The sequence below is a fragment of the Paroedura picta genome, chromosome 13 (genome assembly GCF_049243985.1).
Source record: "Paroedura picta isolate Pp20150507F chromosome 13, Ppicta_v3.0, whole genome shotgun sequence".
Classification (NCBI taxonomy): Eukaryota; Metazoa; Chordata; class Lepidosauria; order Squamata; family Gekkonidae; genus Paroedura; species Paroedura picta.
This window is the reverse complement of record NC_135381.1, coordinates 4,196,813-4,220,601: the sequence shown is the minus strand read 5'-3', so window position 1 is coordinate 4,220,601 and position 23,789 is coordinate 4,196,813. Positions and strand designations below refer to the sequence as shown.

Below are 23,789 nucleotides of genomic sequence, written 5' to 3'. Positions count from 1 at the left end.
AAGACTACGGGAGCATCTGAGTTGTGCACATGGACCTGAGCTGACCAGCCTATTCTTTAGCCTTCCAGCAACGATAAATCCTTCCTCTCTTAGATGCTACGCTGCCACCCCCCCCCCTTTCCTGAAACAAAAAAAAGGGGGGGAAATCCCATTTTTCCTGCTGGTAACGCATTGTAGCGTTCCATGCGCACTGCAGACTCTGACAACTCACTAATCTGTCCAGAATACATCTTGTTTGGCAATTATATGGTAATGAAGCCATTTCTCCCATTCTCGAATGATTCATGCTTTCATTTTACGAAGCTCTAACGGTGCCTCTTTGAAGCGCTTTCCCCAAAACTCAACAATAATGGACTTGCGATGTTGGTTTTTAAAACACTGTAAGGATGTGCATCTTGAAGGCTCTTCTTTTTTTGCCTTGCCCCCTTCCTTTGCCTGTCCTTACAGCCTAAATTGCTGGGAATTGATTTGCCAACTACAAAATAAGACATACAAAGATCCTAAATACCAGGGAGGAGGGACTGTCACTACAGTCGATGGAATGATTGCAAGGAGACGACATCGAGTTCCTCTTGGTATTGATCGCCTACAGGTCACACACGGAGGAATACTGCCCCCACTGAGGGATCACTTTGCATGGTGTAACCATCGCTACCCCCCGTTGAGAAAACGCTTCGCACTGTAACGAGTCATGGTAATGTTTGTGCATATTCCGTTGCTGGCAGCCACATTTTTCTTACCTGATTCTAGGCTGGATCCCCACTGGACATTCCTCAGGTCACTGATATAAATTTGCCAGAGACTCCTTTGGGTCACTGCAAGCTCTGAGACACACAAAGCTGCCTCGTACCGAATCAGACCTTTGGTCCATCTGTCGACTCAGGCTGGCAAGCAGCTCAACTATTCTCTGGTCTTTTTAACTGGAGATGCCGGGGATCGAACCAGGGTATTGGGGGCAGGGAGGGACCTCAATGGAGTGTAATGCTATGAAGTCCACTCTCCCAAGCAGCGTTCCCTCCCCTGTATTACAACTGGTCTCAAGTCAATAGAGCTCTGCCCCTCCTGGAGGAAGTGGTTCTTTTGGAAGGTTGACTTGATGGCCTTATGCCCTGCAGATGCTCCTCCCCTTCCCCAAACCCCACCGTCCCCACACTGCACCCCACGAATCCCCAAGGTTCCCCCAACCAAGAGCTGTCAACTCTAGGATCCAACAGGACCCAATCCATGACAACACCAAGAAAGTAAATAGGATGTTTTTCAACTGACGGTGTGGTCCCCTGGCCGGAATTCATTGGTAGCGGAGGTTTGGACAGCAAGGCCTCCCTGCGGCCGGCTGTTTCAGTACATTTCTGGCATGCCGTCCGTGCCTCCAGATGAAAATGTCACTCCCGAGGAATTTGCTTTTTTTTCTTTTCTTTTTTTGTGCTTTCTCTTGGCAGCAAAAATGCCCCTAATAATTGATTCTTGCAACATCTGGCGTGCGAATTAACATGTGCGGCGAACGGTCCAAAGACGGAAAGGCGATTCATTTTCATTGAGCTTAATAAAATGACCATGCGAGGTGGTGGTGGGGGGAATGCGAGATGTCAGAAACACTTTAGAAAATACTTCCTCTCTGCTCGCGTTAACCTGCACGCAAGCCGTTGGGTGGATTATGGATTATTACTTAGCTAAAGGACTCGCCTCTCTGCATCTCGGGGAAGATAATTAAATGTGCAGATAATAAGCCCAATTTTCGAGCCCAGGAGCTTGTGATGGAGCCAGGTTCGCACTTCCCCCGTGGAGAGTGCCACTCGGAATTCAAAATCTTTTGTGCGGGTTGATCGTGAATAGAAACCGGAGGAAGGATCGCTCGAGGCATCAGTCAATGAACCTGTGGGGTGTGTGCATGGATGCATTTGTGCGGCATCGAGGCATGCACGCTCCCGACCGACCGCCATTGTTCGCAGATGTCTCATCTTCCCTTGCACGCATATTCCTTTAAAGGCTTGCGTAGCCTGGCTGCCGGAGAGCCGGTTCCTTTGTGGTGAAAAGTATCGGCTTTCCTTCCGAGAGACGCGGATGTAATTTATCGCAGTTCAGAGAGATAAGAAACTAGCAACCACACCGCACAAAACCCAAAGGTAATAAGCGTGGTGTTGTGGTTACGAGAGGTGGCGTCTAATCTGGAGGACCGGGCTTGATCCCCCGCTCCTCCACATGAAGCCAGCTGGGTGACCTTGCCTCAGTTCTCTCAGAGCTTTCTCACTCTCACCTACCTCAAAGGCTGTGAGGAGAGGAAGGGTGGGCAATTGTAAGCCGCTCCAGATGGTGAAAAGCAGGGCACAAAAGAAAGTAAGCTACAAAGTGTCAAAACACTACGCAGCAAGTCTGAAACATTGGTGCATTAAGCCCTGTCAAATTGCTCCCGACTTTATGGCAGTTCTAGTGTTAGCAATTCTAGGTTGGGAAATTTCTGGAAATTTGGAGGAGGGTTGGGTTTGGTGAGGAGAGGGACTCCAGCAGAGTATAATGTCATGAAAACCAACTTCCAAAGCAGGTATTTCATCCAGGGGAACCCATTTCCATGGCCTCCTAGCCCCAAATTAATATAGGTTGTCAGCAGCCTCTCCGCCCTAACTCTGTGAATTCTGTCTTGCTAACCTGGCACGGTGGCTTTTAGGCTACAGCTGTCTTGAGCAGGTAGACGGCATTGCTTAATTCACTCAGGTGAATCAGGTGAGTTAACAAGGCAGGAAGCTGCAGCTGGAGGCTGGACAGGGAAAGGAGCTTCTGCAAAAACTTTGCAGTCTAAGCCCTGGTTTATCTGCAGGTCCAGCGCATTCTGCTGGTCAGAGCTCTCTGCCTGTTGAACAACTGGCTGGGCAAAGCTCTCATCCAGTGGAGATTCAGGTCTAGATGGGAGCTCCTGGCAAGGCTCTTCCTTCGAGTAGTCCTCACAAACAGGACCTGGGCTCACAATGTATGGAAAGGAAGGGAATGTGATTGTAAGCCACTTTGAGACTTCATCAGGTAGTGAAAAGCAGGGTATAAAAACCAACTTTTCTTCTTCTGCTATGGTTAAGAGCAGCAGACTGTAATCTGGAGAACTGGGTTTGATTCCCTACTCTTCTTCCAAAAGAAACCTTCTGGAGGCTTTGGGGTGTCACATTTCTTCCAGAGCTCTCTCAGCCTCACCTACCAGTCACATTTCTTCCAGAGCTCTCTCAGCCTCACCTACCAGTCACATTTCTTCCAGAGCTCTCTCGGCCTCACCTACCTCACAGAGCGTCTGTTGTCGGGAGAGGAAGGACAGGTGATTGTCAATCCACTTTGAGACACATGAGGCCTGCTGGGTGACCTTGGGCCAGTCACAGTTCTCACAGAGCTCTCTCAACCCCACCTACTTCACAGGATGTCTGTGGTGGGGAAAGGAAGGGAAGGCGATTGTAAGTCACCTGGAGATCCCTTTGGGTAGCGAAAAGCAGGGTAGAAAACCCACTCATCTTTGGCTTCCCCATCCCTCCTTTCCCCTCCTTCCCTCAGGCAGAACTCCCAGGCAACTCTGTCATTCCATGCAGACGGCCGTTGGGGCTGTTTCTGCCTCTCTTTTTAGCATGCCTCTGAAAACGGCGCGTTTAATACAGGAGCCAACAGAAGGAAAACTATTAATTCTCCTTCAATTTACATCTTTATTAAGAAGGCTGCCTCGGGAGGCCTCACAGTCGCAGCTCTATTTATTTATTTGAACATGCGGGAGGGCTTGCGAGATACACAAATAGGTCTTGTAACAACTGTCAGTGTGTTGAACGATCCGTAGGTTTCCCCCACCCTCTTCAAAAAGGAGGTGGAAGTGGGAGGGGGGGGGCTGAAGAGAAGCAGATTTAGTCAGAGACATCTGCCAGCGAGCATCAAACGGGGCGATTCAGGGATGAACAAGAGATTCATACAGGCAGCAGCTTCGAGCACATCCCCTTTAGAGGGCGCGAAGGAAACAAACATTTTCGGTTGCCTCTTCAAGGGCTGCTGGACACAGCCTGACAACCTGCAGGAAATCGAGGGGGGGCGAGGAAGGCCGGCCTGCAGGGGGGACCTGGGGACCCCCTGGAATTATAACTTACCTCCAAGTGACAGAGATCAGCTCCCCCAGAGAAAACAGCTGTTTTGGAGGGGGGGCACTGCAGCATTATACTCCTACGAGGTCCCTCCCTGCCCCAAATCCTGCTCACTCCTGGCTCCACCCCCAAAGCCCCCAGGTATTTTCCAACCCAGAGATGGCAACCCAAGTGGCTGCCTGCAATAGTTTGCCATGGCCTGCCTCTGTGCCATGACCCCTAGTGCTCCTCGGAGGAAATACCAGCCAATGCCTTAGAGCAGGAGTAGTCAACCTGTGGTCCTCCAGATGTTCATGGACTACAATTCCCATGAGCCCCTGCCAGCAAACGCTGGCAGGGGCTCATGGGAATTGTAGTCCATGAACATCTGGAGGACCACAGGTTGAGGATCCCTGCCTTAGAGGCCTCCCATCCAAATCCTAGGTAGGGACATCCCTGCTTAGCTTCCAAGATCTGAGGGGATCGGCCTGGCCTGGGCTATCCGCTAACTAACTGTGGCCCACAGGCAGGAAAACGGTAAACCTACTGACCAGTATCCATCCGATAACACCGGCAAGCCAGGCTGGCCTTTTCTTCCACCTTTGGCAGCCCACAGCCAGAGCACAGCCTCCCCAGGAGGTCCAACATGAAGCAGGCAAGACAAACACACAAGATGCTGCTCTTGGCCTCTTCTGCCTTTCCCGACGGCCCTTCACCGAAGGCCAGCCGTTCGAGGAGGGCAGAGAGCTGAGGGAACCGTGCCGAAGAGACCACGTGGAGATTTGCTGAGCCAGTACTGGAGGGCTGCATCGATGGAGGGCCGATATCCCATTTCCCCACTCCCCTCCTGAAAAAACATAACATATTTTCTGAAATCAGAATTAATGAGGCATCGAGGGATTTAGAGCGAGGGACCACCAGTATGGGGGGGTGGATATTTAATTTCTCCCTGGCAGCTGAAGAAAGGCGAAGAGAAGGCCACTGGGAAGATGAAGACGAAGAAATGGAAACTAGGCAGGGGCGCTGTTGGTCAACGAAAAGCACTGATCCAGGGCTGTCAGCTTCTTCTGGAGACGATAGAATTCTTTCCTTTGCAAAATTTATACCCTGCTTTTCTTTCATTGGGGCCAACCGGATGGCTAACCGTTTTCAAAGCGGGCAGCTTGAAAATCGTGTCTCCAGAACCATTAAAACCGAAGCTGAGAGATACAAACAGCCGTCAAAACATAAAGCAGGAGAAAGGGCTGCACCCCCACCCCGAAGAGCAAATTCATCTTTTGGGGGGTGGGGGGGCTGTTGGCTCGAAGCCCAGGTCTCCTCTATAGTCCAATTCAGATTTGGCCTCAATCAATACAGGCTAAACCCAAATTACCCTTCATTGGTTTGGATTTGGCTGATTTCAAATAGATTCGATGCTATTATAACCAATGGCACCATTAAAGTCAATGGGAAATTTCCCCTTTTTGTCTATTCTGTGGTCTTGGGAGGTGAGAGGTTGAGGTAGAAGCACCAAATTTGAAGCAGGGCTCTGGGAGCCTCTCCTAAAAAAGGACCACCAAGTTTCAAAAAGATTGAATCAGGGGGTCCAATTCTAGCAGCACCCAAAGAGGGTACCCCCATATGTCTTTCATTGTTTCCAATGCTGGGGGGGAGAGCAGATGAGAACAGAGAATCTCTTTTATCCCCACCATTAGAAATGCAATTCAGACAGGGCTGATTGGGCTGTTTATACTAATGGGAAAGGGCACTTCAGAACGGATTTGGCCGAAAAGTGTCTGAATCAATATCGATTTGGGTACTTTTTAGCTTATCCAAAATGATTCACCCATTCATAGGCAGCTCTAGAGAGCAGAAATTGGCAGCAGAGAGTCGTGATCAAATGGCAAAGCAACAGGTTAGATTCCATGACTTCAGGACCTTGGAGAGCTCCCTGGGGGAAGCAGAAGTTGCTCTGACAGAATGTCATGCCCACCTGGTTCCACGAATCACAAACTAAATAAAAGAATAGGCCCTAAGAACTATAGGCCCTGTTCAGAATGACCCAGGCTAGCCCAATCTTATCAGATCAAACATAATTAGGATTTGGATGGGAGACCACCAAGGAAGACCACCGTGGATATGCAGAGGAAGACTTTGAAAATGTTTCCACGTTGCTGTAGTGCTGATGCAACTTGATAGCACTTTACTAACCCATGTGAGATTTGTCAAAGGTCTCTTTTTGTGGATTGAAAGGGTTACTGTCTGGTTTAAGGAAATGCAGCATGGCACCTTGGAACGACCTTCAGTTTTATATTTATATTTATATTTATTTACATAGAATGTAGAACAATGCAAGAAACTTAGTTTTTCCATAACGTATAGATCACTACCACCATAATATTAACATTAATAACTGTACCATAGGGAACTATAACAATGCAAACAGGTCCAGGGGCTCCTCCTTATGCCATTTTGGGTTCTCACAACCCGGGTGGGACCCGGAAACCCTAACAACCCAGGTGCTGGCCCAAATCTCCAACCTGGAGCTGACAAACCTAGAAGTGGCTCTGTACTTCACTCTGAGGTGCAAACACACCCATCTTGGCCTCTCCCTCCCCAGCTGCGGTGGAAAGGCCACATTGTCTCAGGGCAAAGCATTTGGTAGTCAGGGGTATAACACCCGTGACTACGGAGCCTGCACACACAACAAAGCAGTAAAGGACCTGCCTTAGTGGCAGGCAAGATCTTCTGGTGCCATGTTTTTGCCAAGCGCTGACTACATAAACAGAATTTCTTTTGCAAGTCAAAAATAGCCCCCGCTGCGTCCCTGCCGGTAACTTTGAAACGAGTTCTTTTTGTATTGTTCAATGAAAACCCCGCAAGTCTTGTGATTTCAAAACTAACACATACGAGCACAGATTCGGGGAGGAGTTTCCCCCCACCCCCAACGGCTCGGGTTGTTTCGGTTTAGGAAGGTTGTTTCCAGCATCCGGTAATTGCAACGTGTCACTCCGGAGTGGATACCGAGGAGCCCCCGTTCGTGCCATAGAAAGTGACAGTTCCAAAAGAGTGATTATCCAGGCACGTGGCCCATAATCCCCAAACAGAGAAAAGATTTACACAATAGACTCAAATGGTTTCCAAGGAGCTGTTACTCCGCGGCAGGTAAATAAAACCTTAACGAAATGCCTTTTGTGCACGTAAAGCGTTTTTCGCCAGGGATGCAAATTAACTGAGCGATCTCTGGCTTCCTCGAACTCAAATTAAGGCCAATGTGAAACGTGCTCCCTGCTTTGGGGGCAGGTATCTGGCAGCGTCGAATAATACTTAAAGGCAACGGCAGAATTTGTACCCCTGCTTATTTACAGCGCCTGCCGGGTAGAATGAGCTCCCAGGAGAGCTGTGGACCCTGACTGAGCTCTCCGAGTTCCATAGGGCCTGCAAGATGGAGCTCTTCCACCAGCTGTTTGGTTGAGGCCAGGGGGTCGTCCTGAGACTAAGATCGGGTCCCCCCTCCCTTTAGGGGTTCTGGGCCAGTAGTATGTGCCTGAGCTGTGAGGTGATCAACCCCTTCTGACATCATCTCCGTTTTTTGAGATCTGCCTGATTTTAGACCGGCCCAATGGTTCCCTGTGCGGGGAATGAGTTTGGTTGTTAATTATTACGGCCACCTGTAACACTGTAGACTTTTCCAGTTGTGTTTTAATGGGGGTGGATTGTTTTATACCGTTGACATGGTTGCATTGTGGACTGGATCTGTAGTTTACGTACCAGTAAACCGTCGCGAGCCAGTTCACTGAGAGCGGCGGTTACAGAAATCCAAATAATAAATAAATAAAATAAATAAAACCTCTCTGTGTGTGTTTGTTTCCCTACGTGGCATCCTCAAAGCCAGGGGTAGTCAACCCGTGGTCCTCCAGATGTTCATGGACTATAATTCCCATGAGCCCCTGCCAGCGTTTGCTGGCAGGGGCTCGTGGGAATTGTAGTCCATGAACATCTGGAGGACCATGGGTTGACTACCCCTGCTCAAAGCAATAAAAGATGGCATCGGTTTGCGGTAGAATCTCTCATTGGGTAGCACCAGACATGTGACTACACCAGGAAGGCACGAACCAGACACTGCCCAAAAGGGAAGCGAACTTGACAGGCTCTGAATGAGATTCCTCCCAAGGTATATTTTCAACGTCAAAATACTTTCCACAAACTACTTCTTCCCCTCTCCCACCCACCCAACCCTCCTACTTAGGGGAACGGACAATAAAGAAAATTAAGTTATGTGCCGATTAATCTGAAGAGACTCACTGCTAAAAGCAGGAGATGACGCCTCTCTCCTTACCATGGCCAGTGGAACGATTCCGGTGAAAGATGACCGGCTGACGAAGATCTCCGTGACCAGCCGTTCGCTCGGGGCCTCATCCTGCGAGTAGCCCACCTCCCAGGAGACCTGCTGGGCTCCCACCAGGCTGCTGCTGTTGTCGATCTCGAAGTCCAGTTGGAAGATCTCATAGGAGGAGGCGTTGGTGCTGAAAGGAAAAATAGCAGCATTAAAATTACTGGAAACGAGGCCCTTGGAGTTCTTGCGGCGGAGTCCAGGCCCGTCGTGGAGAAGAAGACCGGTCCGCCTGACTTGATCCAGATGTCACGTGAAGCCCAGACTCGACCCCCATCGACAGGGAGTTTGTGAAACCCAAATTCCAGCTGCAAAGAACAGGGGAGATTTTGCCACGCAGGGACATGTGGCCGACAAAACGCTTTTTGTTCCGGAACACTCTTCAGTGTTCCGCAGGGCCTGCAAAACGGAGCTCTTCCGCCAGGTCTACGGTTGAGGCTGGGGCAGTGGGGGAAGATCGACGGGCCCCCCCGGTGTCTAGCTACAACTAGCGACATGTTGCTACACGTTGCTGGGTTGTCGGTTTGTGTATCAGTATTTCTTGTCCATTTTAATGGGTTTCTAGTGGGAGTTTTAACTGGACACCTGTGACCTGCCACAAGCCTGCTTGTGAGTGGTGGGCAACAAATTTAATAATAATAATAATAATAATAATAATAATAATAATAATAATAATAATAATAATAATATAAAAAGTTGGATTCCAAGGGCACATTGAAGACCAAGCATGTTTCATTCTAGGTTTAAGCTTTCATGTGCAGGCACAGTTCTTCAGATACTTATCTGATACTTTTGCCCAGAATTGAACTTGGTGGGTCTTCAAGGTGGCTCTGGGCTCAAACTTGGTTCTGATGCTTTACGTTCAGACCAACACTTCTGAATCTACCACGGCTAGTAGCCCTTAATAGTCTGATCTTCCATGAATCCTTTAAAGCTGTTTCTGTAGGTGGTTGGGAAGTTAGCCTTTTGAGGTAGGTGGGGCTGAGAGAGCTCTGACAGAACTGCTCTATCAGCAGTTCTCACCGGACCATGACTAAGCCAAGGTCAGCTGTTGGCATGTGGAGGAATGGGGGAGTCAAACCCAGTTCTCCAGCTTAGAGGCCACCACCATCTGAGTTAAGTTGTGTGTCCAAAGGGGCAGAGAAGGTTAAGGCTGTACATCTGTGGCTGTACATCAGACTTATCGTGTCCAGGGTTGACCGAGTGTTTCTTCCGTTCCCTCTGCAGCCCTTTTCACACACCACAAGTTGTGCTGGCATTTCAAAACCAAGGCTTGCCTTTATACTCCTCCTAATCTTTTCTGTTTCAGAATCTCCATTCCCACCAGAGAACTTGCTCGCAAAGTGAGTCTCCTGGTCATTGAAATGCTCTCCCCGTCACCTGACTCCTGAACAACAACTCATGACAATTCACACACACACACACACAAGACGAGATGCTCCATTTTCTTCCTCCATCTTGCAAACAGATAATTTAGACCTTGTGCACCTGAATCTGGGGCACCAAATCCCCCACAGAGGAGATGCCGATCAATCGGGGACCTTTGGTCCTCGTCTTTTCCCAGGTCGCGGCGGTAATGAACCGGCGCAAAAACTTTCCAAAGCGAATTTCTTTCTCGCGCACTCCGTGGCCCTCTCGCTTTCCCAGGAGCCTTTGTTCTAACGCTCACCCCGTGACCCGTGCCTTTCCGACAGTATGAAGACTGACAGGTACTTCCTTCTCTGCCTTAGAAGGTTATTAACTGCTGGGTGAAGGCACGGCCATTGCAGGCTCATTTGGGAACTTGGCCAAATCCTGGTGCTCAAAGGAGGCCTCCAGGAAAGCCAAGAGAAGCTGAACGATCCTCTCAGCCTTTCTTCTGCTTCTTGGAGTAGGCAGGAACAGACCGAATGCTAAGCAATTAAACTGCAAGGACTCCATCTCAACCAACGTGGTATGGAATGTGGAAGACAGGATCCCGTCTAGATGGGCCAGAGAGGCGGGAGGAAAGAGCCAATGGGAACTGGGCTGGAAGGGGCAGCAAGAAAAGGACAGAAAGCCCGGGACTTTATTTATGATGTTGTCAACTGGGAGATCCCAGTTATATAGGGTTGTTCTACAGCAGGGATTCCCAACCAGGGGTCCACGGACTCCCAGGGGCCTGTGGGTGCTCCAGAGGGAGTCCGCGGCCATTCTCCTCCTGTCTTAATGGACTCAACCACAAGCTAGGGATCTGGGTGCTTCCATTGCTCCCCCTCCCGAGTGTAAATTCTCTTGTGGTTTCCGCACGTGGGAGGGGGCAGAGCCTGCACCCCTACTCCTACCTTAACCCGTATCCTGTGTCTCCTCAGCCCTCCTCAAACCTGCCCATTAGCGCAGGTGGTGATGTCACTTCCAGAGCCATGTAACTTATGGGGGTGTGGCCAGCTCACGTCACTTCTGGGGATCCTGGAAGCCTGGAAAATTATTTCAAGGGCTCCTCCAGGGCCAAAATGTTGAAAAAGGCTGCTCTATAGAGTTGCCTCAGAATTACAACTGATCTCCAGGTGACTAGAGAGCCGGTTTGGTGTAGTGGTTAGGAGTGCGGACTTCTAATCTGGCATGCCGGGTTCGATTCTGCGCTCCCCCACATGCAGCCAGCTGGGTGACCTTGGGCTAGTCACAGCACTGATAAAACTGTTCTGACCGAGCAGGAATATCTCAGCCTCACCCACCTCACAGAGTGTCAGTTGTGGGGAGAGGAAAAGGAAGGTGAATGTAAGCTGCTTTGAGCCTCCTTCAGGTAGAGAAAAGCAGCATATAAGAACCAACTCTTCTTCTTCTTCTGTAATATCAGGGCTCTCTCAGCCTAACTTCCCTCACAGGGTGTCTGTTGTGGGGAGAGGAAAGGGAAGGTGAATGTAAGCCGCTTTGAGACTCCTTCAGGTAGAGAAAAGCAGCATATAAGAACCAACTCTTCTTCTTCTTCTTCAGTAATCTCAGGGCTCTCTCAGCCTCACCTCCCTCACAGGGTGTCTGTTGTGGGGAGAGGAAAGGGAAGGTGAATGTAAGCCGCTTTGAGACTCCTTCAGGCAGAGGAAAGCGGCACATACGAACCAACTCTTCTTTTTCTAGATACCATGGAGAAAATGGCTGCCCTGGAAGGTGGAGTCTAAAGCAGGGGTCACCATTTTCTTTGTCCCTGCTGTCACCTTTGGAATCCTGACACAAGGCAGTGGGTACAACCACAAAATGGCCCCCAGAGGAGGTGGAGCTGGTGACGAATTGCCTGTCGCAGGAGCCAGGACCTATGGCAAAATCTCAGGGAGCATGTTGTAAAACTCCATCTGCTTCTCAACAAAGAAGGCACTTCAAGAGGCCGTACGAAGAACTCCTTTTCAGCATTTTCATCTGTGCACGTCATTATTTTTTTAAGTCGACCAATCCAGATCTGCCCATTGCCTGCCTTGTGCAAATGTAGCAAAACTCAAATTTCAATGTGTGGCGGAGAGGGGGGGGGTGACACTTGGATTTTAACACGCGCACCCTTACACACACATGCGCACAATTATTTCCCGCAAGCCAAAGGAAAAGACCTTGTAATTTTAGGCAGCTGGCATGCTTGCTAATAAGTCCATTTCTATGGAAATGAGTCCGTAACTATTAATTTTGCCGGCTCCTGATCTATTCTTGATGTGCTTTTCAAATTTAGAAAAGCGATTCATGATTCTCTCAATTTGGTAATTACTGACTCACTTTGATGAATCCAGCCCAGTGTTTCAGACATGAGACATTCATTAGACATATTTCTTTCCAGAGAAGGGGGGAAAAATAATAAAAAAAGGCCCACTTAGCTTTATTGCTTCCCCGCAGCCTTAAGTGAGTCGGCCCCCTGAACAAAGCCCCGCTACATAATCCTATTTTCTGTTGTATCTGCACTTTCCCCCCACCTTTCCGGCAATTTTCCGCAGGGCTTTTAGCTTTTGACATGACTTTGAGCCGTGTGCTGAATGTCAAGCGATTCCAGGGAAAACGAGGAGGTGACCGGGGCTGGCAACCCCTCACAATGGTCTTGGGTTGGCACCTCCAGATGGTGGTCATTACAACTGAGCCCCAAGTGACAGGGATCCATTCACCAGGAGAAAATGGCTGCTTCAGAGGGTGGACGTCCTACCCTGCTTAAGTCCGTCCCCCTCCCTAAGCCACACCCTCCTCAGGCTCCACCCCCGGAATCTCCAGCTATTTCCCTAGAGGTAGTAATCCAACCTTGGGACTGAGATGTTCATGCCCTAGGGTGGGCCTAATAGGCTTGGGAAATCCTTGGAGATTTGTGGGATGGAGCTGGGAAGGTGGAATGCGATGTCATTATCTGTCCTCCAGTGTTGGCGATCCAATAAGTTGGTGATCCCTGACCCGTGTGAAGCGCACCTTGCCTCAACCAGGGCCAGGGCGTTTTCGGTTCTGGCCCCTGCCTGGTGGAATGAGCTCCTGGAAGAGCTGAGGGCCCTAACGGAACTCACACACAGGGCCTGCAAGATGGAGTTCTTCCACCAAGCACTGAGGGCAAGGCAAGGGCAGATCTTGGACCTCTCCTCTAAACACCGCCCCTGAGAAATATGGCTGCAGAGGTGGTATTTCTGGTGAGTGGAGAGTGGGATGGCTTTTATGTTGTTTTCAGGCTGTTGTATTTCAAATGTATTCATGTTGTTAACTGCTGCAAGGTGGCTGGCCCAGGAATGAAGGTCTACAAATTCAATAAATAAATGGGAAAAAAAATGTGCTGTTTCTTCAACAGCCAGCGTGGTGTCATTGGAAGCAGCGGCTTCCAATCTGGCAAGCCAGGTTTGATTCCCCAATCCTCCACATGCAGCCAGCTGGGTGACTTCGGGCTAGTCACTGTCATGATAGTGCTGTTCTCACTGAGCTGTCGGAGCTCTCTCAGCCCCACCTACCTCACAGGGTGCCTGTTGCGGGGAGAAGAACGGAAGGTGATTGTAAGCTATTTTTAGACTCCCTCGCGTAGAGAAAAGCCTAATTTCAGATCGATAATCAAACCATAGAGTCTTAAAAACCCAGGCTATGCTTTCTTTATGAAACCACGCTAAGCCCGCTCCACAAACCAAGATGCCAAATCTCTGGCATTTGAGCTAGTATAGAATAATCCATGACGGATGGACACAGGCCTTCCTACACAGCACAGCACAGCGCACACACAAATCACACGCTAAACTGTGTATTTTTGTTCCAAATTCCACATCCCCCAGTCGGGGCATTTTTCACCTCCTTTTTCACTTTGCCGGCGGTTTCTCCTCTGCTCCCCGGAAACAATAAATCCAGATAATGAGAAAAGATCTTAAGCGCCCAGGCGGGCTGGCTGTGCTGATTCGCCCCTCTTTCTCCCCCTAACAACTTGCCGTAACTCCTGGTTTATTTGATTTTGTCAACATTATCACGACAACCCGGGAGACGACAGAGACAACCCCCTCCGTTATTTTTATTTGCTTCTTCTGGCACCGGCAGATAGCCCGGTCCTTGGGAGCAAAGAGGCCTCCGATATGGTCTGAGCAAGATTTTTTCTCTGGGACGACGCACAGAACTAACCGACTTTCAGAAACGGGGATCAGGAGGGTGTCGGATACTCTCCAAGTTCGATCCCCGCCCACTAGTAGAACGGATGGATGAAGCCCCACATCCCCCACCCCATGTCCAGAGGTTTGTATTTATGATGCTCTTTGCCGCCTTTTTATTCCATCGATGTGAGACGCTTTCTGAGATTGTTTCCCTCCTCTTTTCCCTCACTGTCCTTTGCCCTCAATTGCCAGGATGGAAAAACGGCAGGGGGAAAACGGCAGATTTTGGGGCGGAGCCTGAGGAGGGCAGGGCTTGCGAAGGGGAGGAGCTTTGATGGGTTATAAGGCCCTTGGGTAGTTAGACCCAAGTTGGGAAATACCTGGAAATTCTGGGGACAAGTGGGATATTTTTTGTTCTTATTTATTATTGATGCAGTCTGAGACCCACATATCTGAGGGACCACTTGTCACCCTATGCCCCCCGCAGGGCCCTAGAGAGGCATGCCTGGCCTCTACCTGGTGGAATGAGCTCCTGGGTGAGCTGCAGGCCCTGCAGGAGCTATCTGCGTTCTGCAGGGCCTGCAAAATGGAGTTCTTCTGCCAGGTCTTTGGTTGAGACCAGGGCAGTGAGGAAGATCACCCCCCCCCCTTCCCAGGGCTGGTGTTAGCACCTGGTTTGTTGCCAGCCAGGCTCCCTCTCCCTCCCCGATAGTGGGCATATCAGACTTTTGGGCGTGGGGATAGAGTTATTTATCGCCTTGTTTGCTGTGATTTTTCTGTATTGTATTCTCAGGTCCTTTTAATGGGAGTTTTAATGTGTTTTTAATGAGGACTTTGTGATCCACCACCAGCCATTGTATTGGAGTGACAGGATATAAATCACATAAATAAATAAATGATAATAAATATATCATACGGCACATGTGTAATATAACCAGGGGATCCCAAAATTGCCCGGCTGCCAGGAGATAACTGTCCACCTGTTGTGTCTGCAGATCCACCGAGGACCGAGTTTGAGGTCCAAAGCAAGATCACAAATCTGCACTGCAATTAAACCAGTGTGCAGCTAGATCCCAACTGGTGGATCCAGTCAGTTTAAAGTGAAACTGACCCATAGCATGCACTGGCAGGAAGATCCTATTATCCGTGCATGTATATAAGTGATTGTTTTCGGGGAGATTTTCGGTTCGGTTTTGCCTCTTGTACCATCATGCTGGGGTCACAATAATGAGCTGATATAACTTCCAGAGTCCTGGCTTCCTCTGAACCCGTGGAGTTAACACCACCGCCTGCAGACTGCCGGAACCAATGGCGTCGGCGAGAAAATGGTGCATGGGAGACAACCTCCCGTGGAATTCAATCCCCAGGAGAGAACAAGGGAACTTAAGGGGGGGGGGATGCTGCCCATAAGAGTGGCAGGGAAACTACACAAGCACGTCTGCACAGGTTGAAAAATGCCCACAGGGAGGGAATGCTTCCAGAAATTCACAACCGCCAATATAAAAAGAGGCACGTACCACCTTCCGCTCAGACCTAACAAATGACAACTAAATTTGTTCCTATTAAAAACAGACTTTTTACGCTCGGCTTTCTTGGAAACCAGCTGTCCCCTCTTCTCGTTTCCCAAAAAAACAAATGCGCTCTGAAAAGCATTTAGTGGGAAACCGTATTTTTTGCTCCAACTACAATTTCAAACGTGTGTTGTGGTTTATTTAACGTTAGCTTGAGTTATCCTTAAATGAGGCCTGTGGTAAAGCCTCCAAAACTCAGCTTCTGCGGGGAGAATCTCATAAATGAATCCAATCAGACAGAGGTTAGAGGGACAGGGTTAGCCAACGCTGAAAGAGGACTTGCACTGGAAGACTTAAACAAAACAAAAAAGTTTGCCGTGAAAACTTTGGGCTAAATTCTAAATGGTCATCGATTTCTTTTTACACTTCTCACAACTGTTAGTGTGACAACAATTTCCCCCAAATATGGGTTCTGTCCTCTCTGATATATATATATATCATATATATCCAGACACACAGACACACACTCATGCCCATATGATTTTTTAAAAAATGCATTTAAAACAAATCAAAACTGCAGACATCCAGACCAGCCTTCTCCAACCTTTAGACCATGGAGGAACCCCTGAAATAATTTTTCAGGCTTCAAGGTGCCCTGGAAGTGATGTCAGCTGGCCACACCTCCCACACGCCCATATATGACGTGTTGTTGGAAGTGACATCACCACCCACGCTCTTGAGGAGGGCTGAGGGGAGAGACAGGAGGCGGTTTAAGGCGGGAGGCCTGCAGGCTCCATCCCCGCCCAGCCACCAAAACCACAAGAGAATTTGCTCCACAGAACCCTGGTTGGGAATCTAGACCGAAAACAAATTTGGGCATTTTCTTTTGTTCAATCTACAATGAAGTCTTTTAGCTTCTTTGCCTTCTGAGATCCTTCTAGGAGCTAGTCACACTTTACGTGTTTCTCTTGATATTCCATAATAATAATAACAATAATAACAACAATAAGAATAATAATTTCCAAAACAAATGAAACAATACACCTTATTTTTTTTCCTGAAGACACAACGGGAATGCTCCCTTTCTGTGGCCAAACTGCTGACCTTGGGCCAGTCACAGTTCTCTGAGGACTGGAGACCTTGGGCCAGTCACAGTCCTCTATCTTCGTAGGGCAGTTCTCTCAGAGCTCTCCCTGAGCCCCACCTACTTCCCAGGGTACCTGTGGCAGGGAGAGGAAGGGGAAAGGTGTCTGCTAGCCATTTCGGGACCCCTTCAGGTAGTGAAAAGTGGGTTATAAAAAAAAAGCAGCTCTTTTTCTCTCCCTCTTCTTTTTCAGCCCTGTGTTTCTGAAATCTGGGGGACGCTCCGCGAAAGGTTACTTCTTGGCAACCAGCAAAGATCCGGCTGGTCTCTTTGTACGGATCCCGGCACAACTAAGAGGACAACAAGAGCCGGCTCGATGGTGGCAGGGCGGTTTCTGGAAGGAGAACGAGCCGTGTCTCCCGTCAGCTGAGCTCTGCCAGGCCCATGCCTCACAACCGATTGTGCTCATATCGATACAGTCCCGCAGAACGATATATTAAAGGGGGGGAGGGCGCAGGGTCCGCTGGCAATTTTAAAAGGAGCCAATTTACCCAGAGTACAGTTTGCCGCTCCGTCACTCGTTAATCACTCTGTTAAACATAATAGCCATTCTTGTCTCGGGGCCGTTAATCATGTTGTGAATGCACTTATCAGCGCACATTAGAAATACAATACAAGACTTTCCGACACAGGGATGGATGCAATTACTGCAATCAGGAGACATTTAGCTATTGTCTTATCACGCTGCGGTGGCGGTTTGCGAAATCCGTATTTTGGGGGAGGAATCAAGCCAGCGCTGGTAGAATTTGAACAGGGAGGAAAAGGCCAAACGGCGCCATCTGGCAGGGCAGGCCGCTGATCTTCTTGGGGGTCTTGGTGGGGAGAAGTCCGGGGCTGTGGTTGGCTCGACGGAGGGCTGAAGTTTGTGATGAACGGGGTAGAACCTTGCATCTGGAATCTGGGTTGCCAACCTCCAGGTGGGCCCAGGAGTCCTGGGATGATGACTGCTCTTGAGAGTACAATGATCGCTTCCATTGGGGAAAGGAAGGGCTGCCTTGGAGGGTGGCCTCCGTGGCATTTTACCTTGCAGACGAGGAGACCGGCTTTCCTGATGATGGGGAAATCAAGGCACGTGGCTTCTCCAGCAGCACACCTCTCCCAGTTGGAGATTTTTAGTCCTGCAAAGGCTTTCCCCTTGACTAGACGCCAAGTACTCTCATTAACAGTTTCGGAGGGGCGAGACAAAAAGGTCCTCAAGGCAGACACGAGAGGAAGAGAAGGAATTGTTTTTGTGGACTCCCCTTTCGAATACCCGAGGGAGTCTCTAAGCGGCTTACAGTCGCCTACTCTTCCTCTCCCCACTGAAATGTTTCTCCTGGCTCCACGGTGTCAGGAAGTGATGTCAGCCGGCCACGTCCCCCTTCCACATCCCTTGAAGTTAGAGGCAGCACGGTGGTGCCCCTCCCCTCCTCACCCTCTCCAGACCCATCAGTGGCCACTTGGGGAGGTTTTGGGTCAACTTGCCCAAATAGGGATAGAATTTATATGAAAAAAAAAATTTAAATGCCCTTTTTCTTTCACAGCCACCATTTTGAAAACCCCCGCACCGCAGTACCACTGAGGGGCCTTTGCAGTACCGTATTGTGCCCCGGTACCGTGGTTGGGATATCCTGTGCTACATGAATAAGGTTCTCAATAATGTCAGTGGTAATGCTTCCACACTGTAGTTTTTGCTTCAGTTTTGGGGTTTCGACAGGACGTTGGCAAGGAGATAGGAAGGCCAGCCTCCAAATGGGACCTAGGGGTCTCCTGGGATTACACCTCCAGGCCCTGGAGAATACGGCTACTTTCGAGAGCAGCCCAGAAGCGAAGCCCCAAGTGCCAAGGGGAAAGGCCCAAATGCGTCCGCCAACGGCCTAATCAGCAAAGCGAATAAGTAAACGCTGTGATTCCCTAGCATTCCCTCCAAACGAAAACGATCCTTTTATAGGCCCATTTGCTGATGAAAACTTCCAAAGCGGCAGGCGCCACGCAAATCCCCCGCTCGCCCGTTTGCATACAGATGCATTGTTATCGGCCATAACGATTAGCCCAAATGTTCGCGGAATGCAGAATTCTAAGCGGCGTCTTGGTTTCCATAATGACGTTCGCTCGGCAGAAAGAGCGGAAGGCCTGTGTCAGCAATACAAAAGAGCCCAGCTGTGTCGCCGTCTTCTTGGGGGTCGTGCTTCTCATTTCCAACGTTTTCATTTCGGGCCCAACCTGCAGCAGGTTTTCGGCTCCGTCCGGCGCACCTGGCCATAGTCCGGTTTAGAAGGCCGGCAGGCCAGCGAAGTCGGGACTCGGTTCACAGGTGACCGTAAAGATCCCCGACACATGCTGGTTTCCATGTCTTTGGTCTTTCTTTGCTCTTTGCTCCTGCCTCCCAGCAGGATGTTTAGAATTGGGAGGCAAAGGAAGAGCCAGGATTAGGCCGGGAACTCCATGTTCATTCATCATGGAGACCCCCCTTATTTGTCATCCCATCACAACTAACTTAGAGTGACCCAGTAGGGTTTTCAAGGTTCGGAGGTGGTTTGCCCCAGCCTACATCTGGATAAGAGCCAGCTTGGTGTCGTGTTTAAGAGCGGTGGCTACTGCTTTGGAGATCAGGGTTTGATTCCCCGCTCCACCACACGGCATCAGCTGAATGACCTTGAACTAGTCACGGTCCTGTTAGAGAGGTTCCCACAGAGCAGTTTCCATCAGAGCTCTCTCAACCACACCTACTGGTGTTTGTTCTGGGGAGTGTAAGCGTAGGCAGTTGTAAGGCACTTGGAGATGCCTTCGGGTAGTGAAAAGCGGGGTATAAGAACCAACTCCGTCTCTTCTTCTAAGCTGCTTTAGGACTCCTTTGAGTAGTGAAAAATGGGGTATGTAAAAACAGCTCTTCGTCTTCCAGGGTTTTTTCCAACGCAAAGCTTGCAACTTTTATCAGCAGTTTAGACTTCGTTCCAAGCCAGGCTGATTATTAAACCTTTCATGAACCCCCCCCCCCCCATTTCTTTTTATTTCCATACATAGCTGGGAAAAACCAACTTTTCCTCCGTCCTCTCTTGGCAACCGTCCCGTTTTCTTGTGTTTGTATTTTGTTCTGTACCGTTTATTTTCCACTGATGTGAAAACAAGCCTCCGTTTGAACAGCAATTTTGCTATTTAGATTTCATTAGGAGGGGGGAGGGGTGGCATAAGGGCAAACCATCGTTTCATTTCCATCACGGAAAAGATGCAAAAGAGACGCTTGGGCTTTCTTGTTCAAACAGAGCCGAAATGGAATTCGGCACCAACCCAGATCCTGAAGAACGGTCCAAAATTAATCTTCCTGAAGAGGAGAGGTCCCCAACTCCTTAGATCCTGTGGGACCCTTTGGGGGTTTAACAAAGGGTGGGGGGCGCAGCCACAATACAGTTGCCAAAGGATGCAAAAAAAAATCCCCCCGAATATGTCAGGATCACTGCTTGCCAGAGATATGTTGATGTCACTTCCAGCGTGTACCAGAAGTGACATCATCACTGAGGTGGCACTCTGCTATTGAAGCAAAACCTCTTTGGTAAAAATGGCTTCGACCATAGAGTTTTTGCCCAAATACTAGAGTGTGGGCGCAACATCGCCCTTGTGGTGACATCACTTCTGGTCTACGTCAGAAGTGATGTCACAATGTCAGCTGCGATGTAGCCGAGGTCTGTCTCCTCCTCCTGGTAAGCCCCCCTTCCCACCCCCTCCAGGCTCATCATGGGCCATTTTGGGTGGGGGGAGTAGATGAACTTGACCCTATATCACCCGATAAATGTCTAGCAAAGTTATGAAATATATATACAAAATTAATTAATTCCTGCCCATTCGGGGTGGGAAGGGGAGGGGCCCCGGGTGGGCGTGTCCACAGCTCTGCTTCCCAACTATATTCTGCACGATCGCGCCACCTCTGGGGTTTCTCAAAGCCTGGAGAATGTTCAGGAAGGCTGCTCCAGAGAGACCATCCATGAGGCCAGGAGGTGACACAAACAGGCAGAACAGAAGGTGGTGGTAGGCAGCAGCGTGGGTAGGCGAGATGCCGAATGCTGCCTCCCAAAATAGAAGTACCGGCTTCTCCGTTCGGCACTTTCCAAGCCAGGAGGGAGTTTACAAGCCCTCTGCCTTCCCACAGAGTGCCCGGGAGCTCCTGCACCCATTTTTTGTCAAAAAGGAAGCTGTTAGGGGGGAGACACAGTCAAACAGGCCTGGACTGGAGTTGTTGCCATTCAGAGCCACACAAAATGCACCGGCTGTCCTGGGGTGAGTCATCTGCTGTTCCAAGAGCTAAGGAGGAAGCGGGGGAAACCCTCCCCCTGCCCCAGGCACAGCAGCCGGAACGTCTTCAAGGAAGGGCAGATGAAAAATTAAAGCACCAAAGTTGTCTCCCTGAGGGAAAGAAGGAATGCCTGTTTCTGTGTGCCCTCAGGGGTGCCAGAGATGAGGGAGCCTGCGGGAGCTCCCCAAGGGAAGCTGTAAGAACGCAGGCTGAGTTTTGGATATCGAGGGGAAAAAATCAAGCTGCTTCTTCAGTGGAGGGACAATAAACACACAAAGGCTTTGGCCAGGATTTTGTGGAAAACAGGGGATGCAAAATGGGGGTCCTGCTCAAGTGGACATCAGGACTCTGACTAGCTGGACAGATGACAATAATCAGTGCTGCTTTTATCCTCTCCCTCTTTCTTTCCCAGTGGATTGTCCTCTTGTCCCTGGCACTCAGGCTTCCTGGGTGGGTGAGTGGGTGGCTGCAACCACCCAAGGCAGGCATTTTGGGATTGCACCCACCACCCCGTGTCCAAATTCCAAAGACACCCACAGGAGCGGAAAGGCTGGGGAAACCGGGGCTAGGGCGACCGGAACGTTGTGGGTCTTCTTTGCAAAGAAAGGAGCTCACAAGCCAGACTGGGTGTTTTGCTCTCCTGGCAGAGAACTTTTGTTTTCCTTCCAAGCCGATCTGCTTGACGTGACAGTGCAACGAGAGAATCCCACGTGTAGAAATGCAAACAGACCCACAAGTTTGCACAGTCCCTCACACACACACACACGTGCGTGCACACTCCAACACATACCAGGACTGCCTTCGCATTTCTAAATTTAAACGCTCTTCTCTTGGATGCAAACGCATTTCTTGGTTTCATAACACGACGCGTCGCCAAGGGGAAATCGGCTGGGTTTTCAGCTTCAAGCCGTTCCGTTTCCAAAGCTTGGGATAACCGTAGACTAAACCCCACATGCAAAGCTACAACGCCTCGAACGCTGAAGCCCCAAATTGGATTTCACCCAGTCCTTCCAAAATAGGGTTGGTTGGGAAATTCCTGGAGAATTTGGGGAGGGGGTGGAGCCTTTGGAGTGACTTCAGTGAAGGTCTAATGCCGCCCACGGTGGACATTATCTCCTGGAGAGACCAGCTGTAATTCTCCAGTTACCATACAGAGCTTGGTGACCCTAAACGCAATCCAGCCCAAATCAAGGATCCTGCTTAGAACCTATAGAGCAGGGGTAGTCAACCTGTGGTCCTCCAGATGTCCATGGATTACAATTCCCATGAGCCCCTGCCAGCGTTTGACTCTCTACCCATTTCTAGCCAGCGCAGAGCCCCTAACCTCCGGAAACAGCTCCGTCCCATTTTGCAGCATGTGCCACACAAAGGGGGGCTAATTTGTGACAGCCTTAGCATCAGCCGGCAGCCGTAAGGATTCTGAAATATGCATGAAATAAAAATAACCTGAATGCTTAATGGCACGTTCATTACATGTTTTAATTTCAATGATTTAATTAAAGGAGATGGCACTCATCAAATTAACCCTTAGCGCAGGAGTCTTTGCGTGCAGGCTCCCAGGTTGGGGAAAGAAGCAAGGGGTGGCACCCGAAACTGCCTTCTGCTGAGTCAGTCTCTACGTCCATCAAGTTCAGCATTGTCTACTCAGATCAGCAGCTGCTCTCCAAGGTCTCAGACAGAGATCTTTCACGTCAGTTCACAAAGCCAGCTTGGTGTTGTGGTTAAGAGAGGCAGCTTCTAATCTGGCGAGCCAGGGGTGATTCCCCGCTCCTCCACATGCAGCCAGCTGGTTGACCTTAGCCTAGTGACAGTCCTGATATTTCTGTTCTCACAGAGCAGTTCTATCAGAGCTCTCTCAGCCTCACCCACCTCACGGGGTGTCTGTTGTGGGGAGAGGAAGGGAAGGCAATTGGAAGCCGCTTTGAGACTCTTTTGGGCAGTGAAAAGCGGGGTATAAAAACCAACTCTTCTCTTCTCCTACCTCATCGTTCTATCATAGTCTATGCAAGCGGTCATCACTGATACAATCCGATCATCCCACACTGCCCAAACCGTGTTTCTCATCAAAGGAGGCAGATGTTCAGACGCCAATCCTAAGATACCCCTACCGGGACTAGCCCAAGGTGCCCCAGCCGGCTGCCTGTGGAGGAGCGGGGAATCAAAACCGGCTCCCTAGATTTGAAGCCGCCGCTCGGAACCACGACACCAAGCTGGGTCGTCCAAACCAAGAGACGAGCAGAGGTGCCTATCTCAGCATGCCCTCTACACCAGGGGTAGTCAACCTGTGGCCCTCCAGATGTTCATGGACTACAATTCCCATGAGCCCCTGCCAGCGTTTGCTGGCAGGGGCTCATGGGAATTGTAGTCCATGAACATCTGGAGGACCACAGGTTGACTACCCTTGCTCTACACCACACTGGCTCAAACCCCACCAGTTCCACCCGTAAGAGACCCCTGCCCAATTCCTCCATAAAGGGTCCCATTTTGATCCTCGTCCGGCCTTCTTCCTCTCCGCCAGCCCTTCCCGGTTCCCGTACGGAGCGCCGTGGAATGGGGAGAGAAATATTAACTCTCCCCGGTGGAAACTTTTTTGACGCCGGGTTTTAATCTAGAGTGATTTTTTACAACCGCTTTTACAAAGAGGGTTTATAGCCAAAACGTTGACAGAAGCTTAATTAATACCGCAAACAGCGGCGGTAGATTCCAGAAGAGCTTAACCCCAGGCAATAGTTATGCATTAAAGGAGAAGCGCGCTTGATTAGTGGGGGATATATCACACCCGTCTGGGCTCGCACGTCCCCCCTAGGCAAAGGAAGTCTTACAGTAAAACCGAGGAAGAGATTGTCAATAAACATTGTACAGTCGTCGGCAAGAATCGCAACGGCTCCGAGGCA

At 49.7% G+C, this 23,789-nt stretch overlaps 1 protein-coding gene across 1 annotated transcript in view; it reads right to left on the bottom strand.

Annotated features, from left to right (window-relative positions):
* The window catches only part of TMEM132B (transmembrane protein 132B), a 218,965-nt gene that overhangs the window by 54,827 nt on the left and 140,349 nt on the right, over positions 1-23,789 (bottom strand). Inside the window, exon 4 of the mRNA XM_077308304.1 lies at positions 8,392-8,578. Coding sequence (XP_077164419.1) covers positions 8,392-8,578 — 187 coding nt within the window. The remainder of the gene's footprint in view (positions 1-8,391; positions 8,579-23,789) is intronic.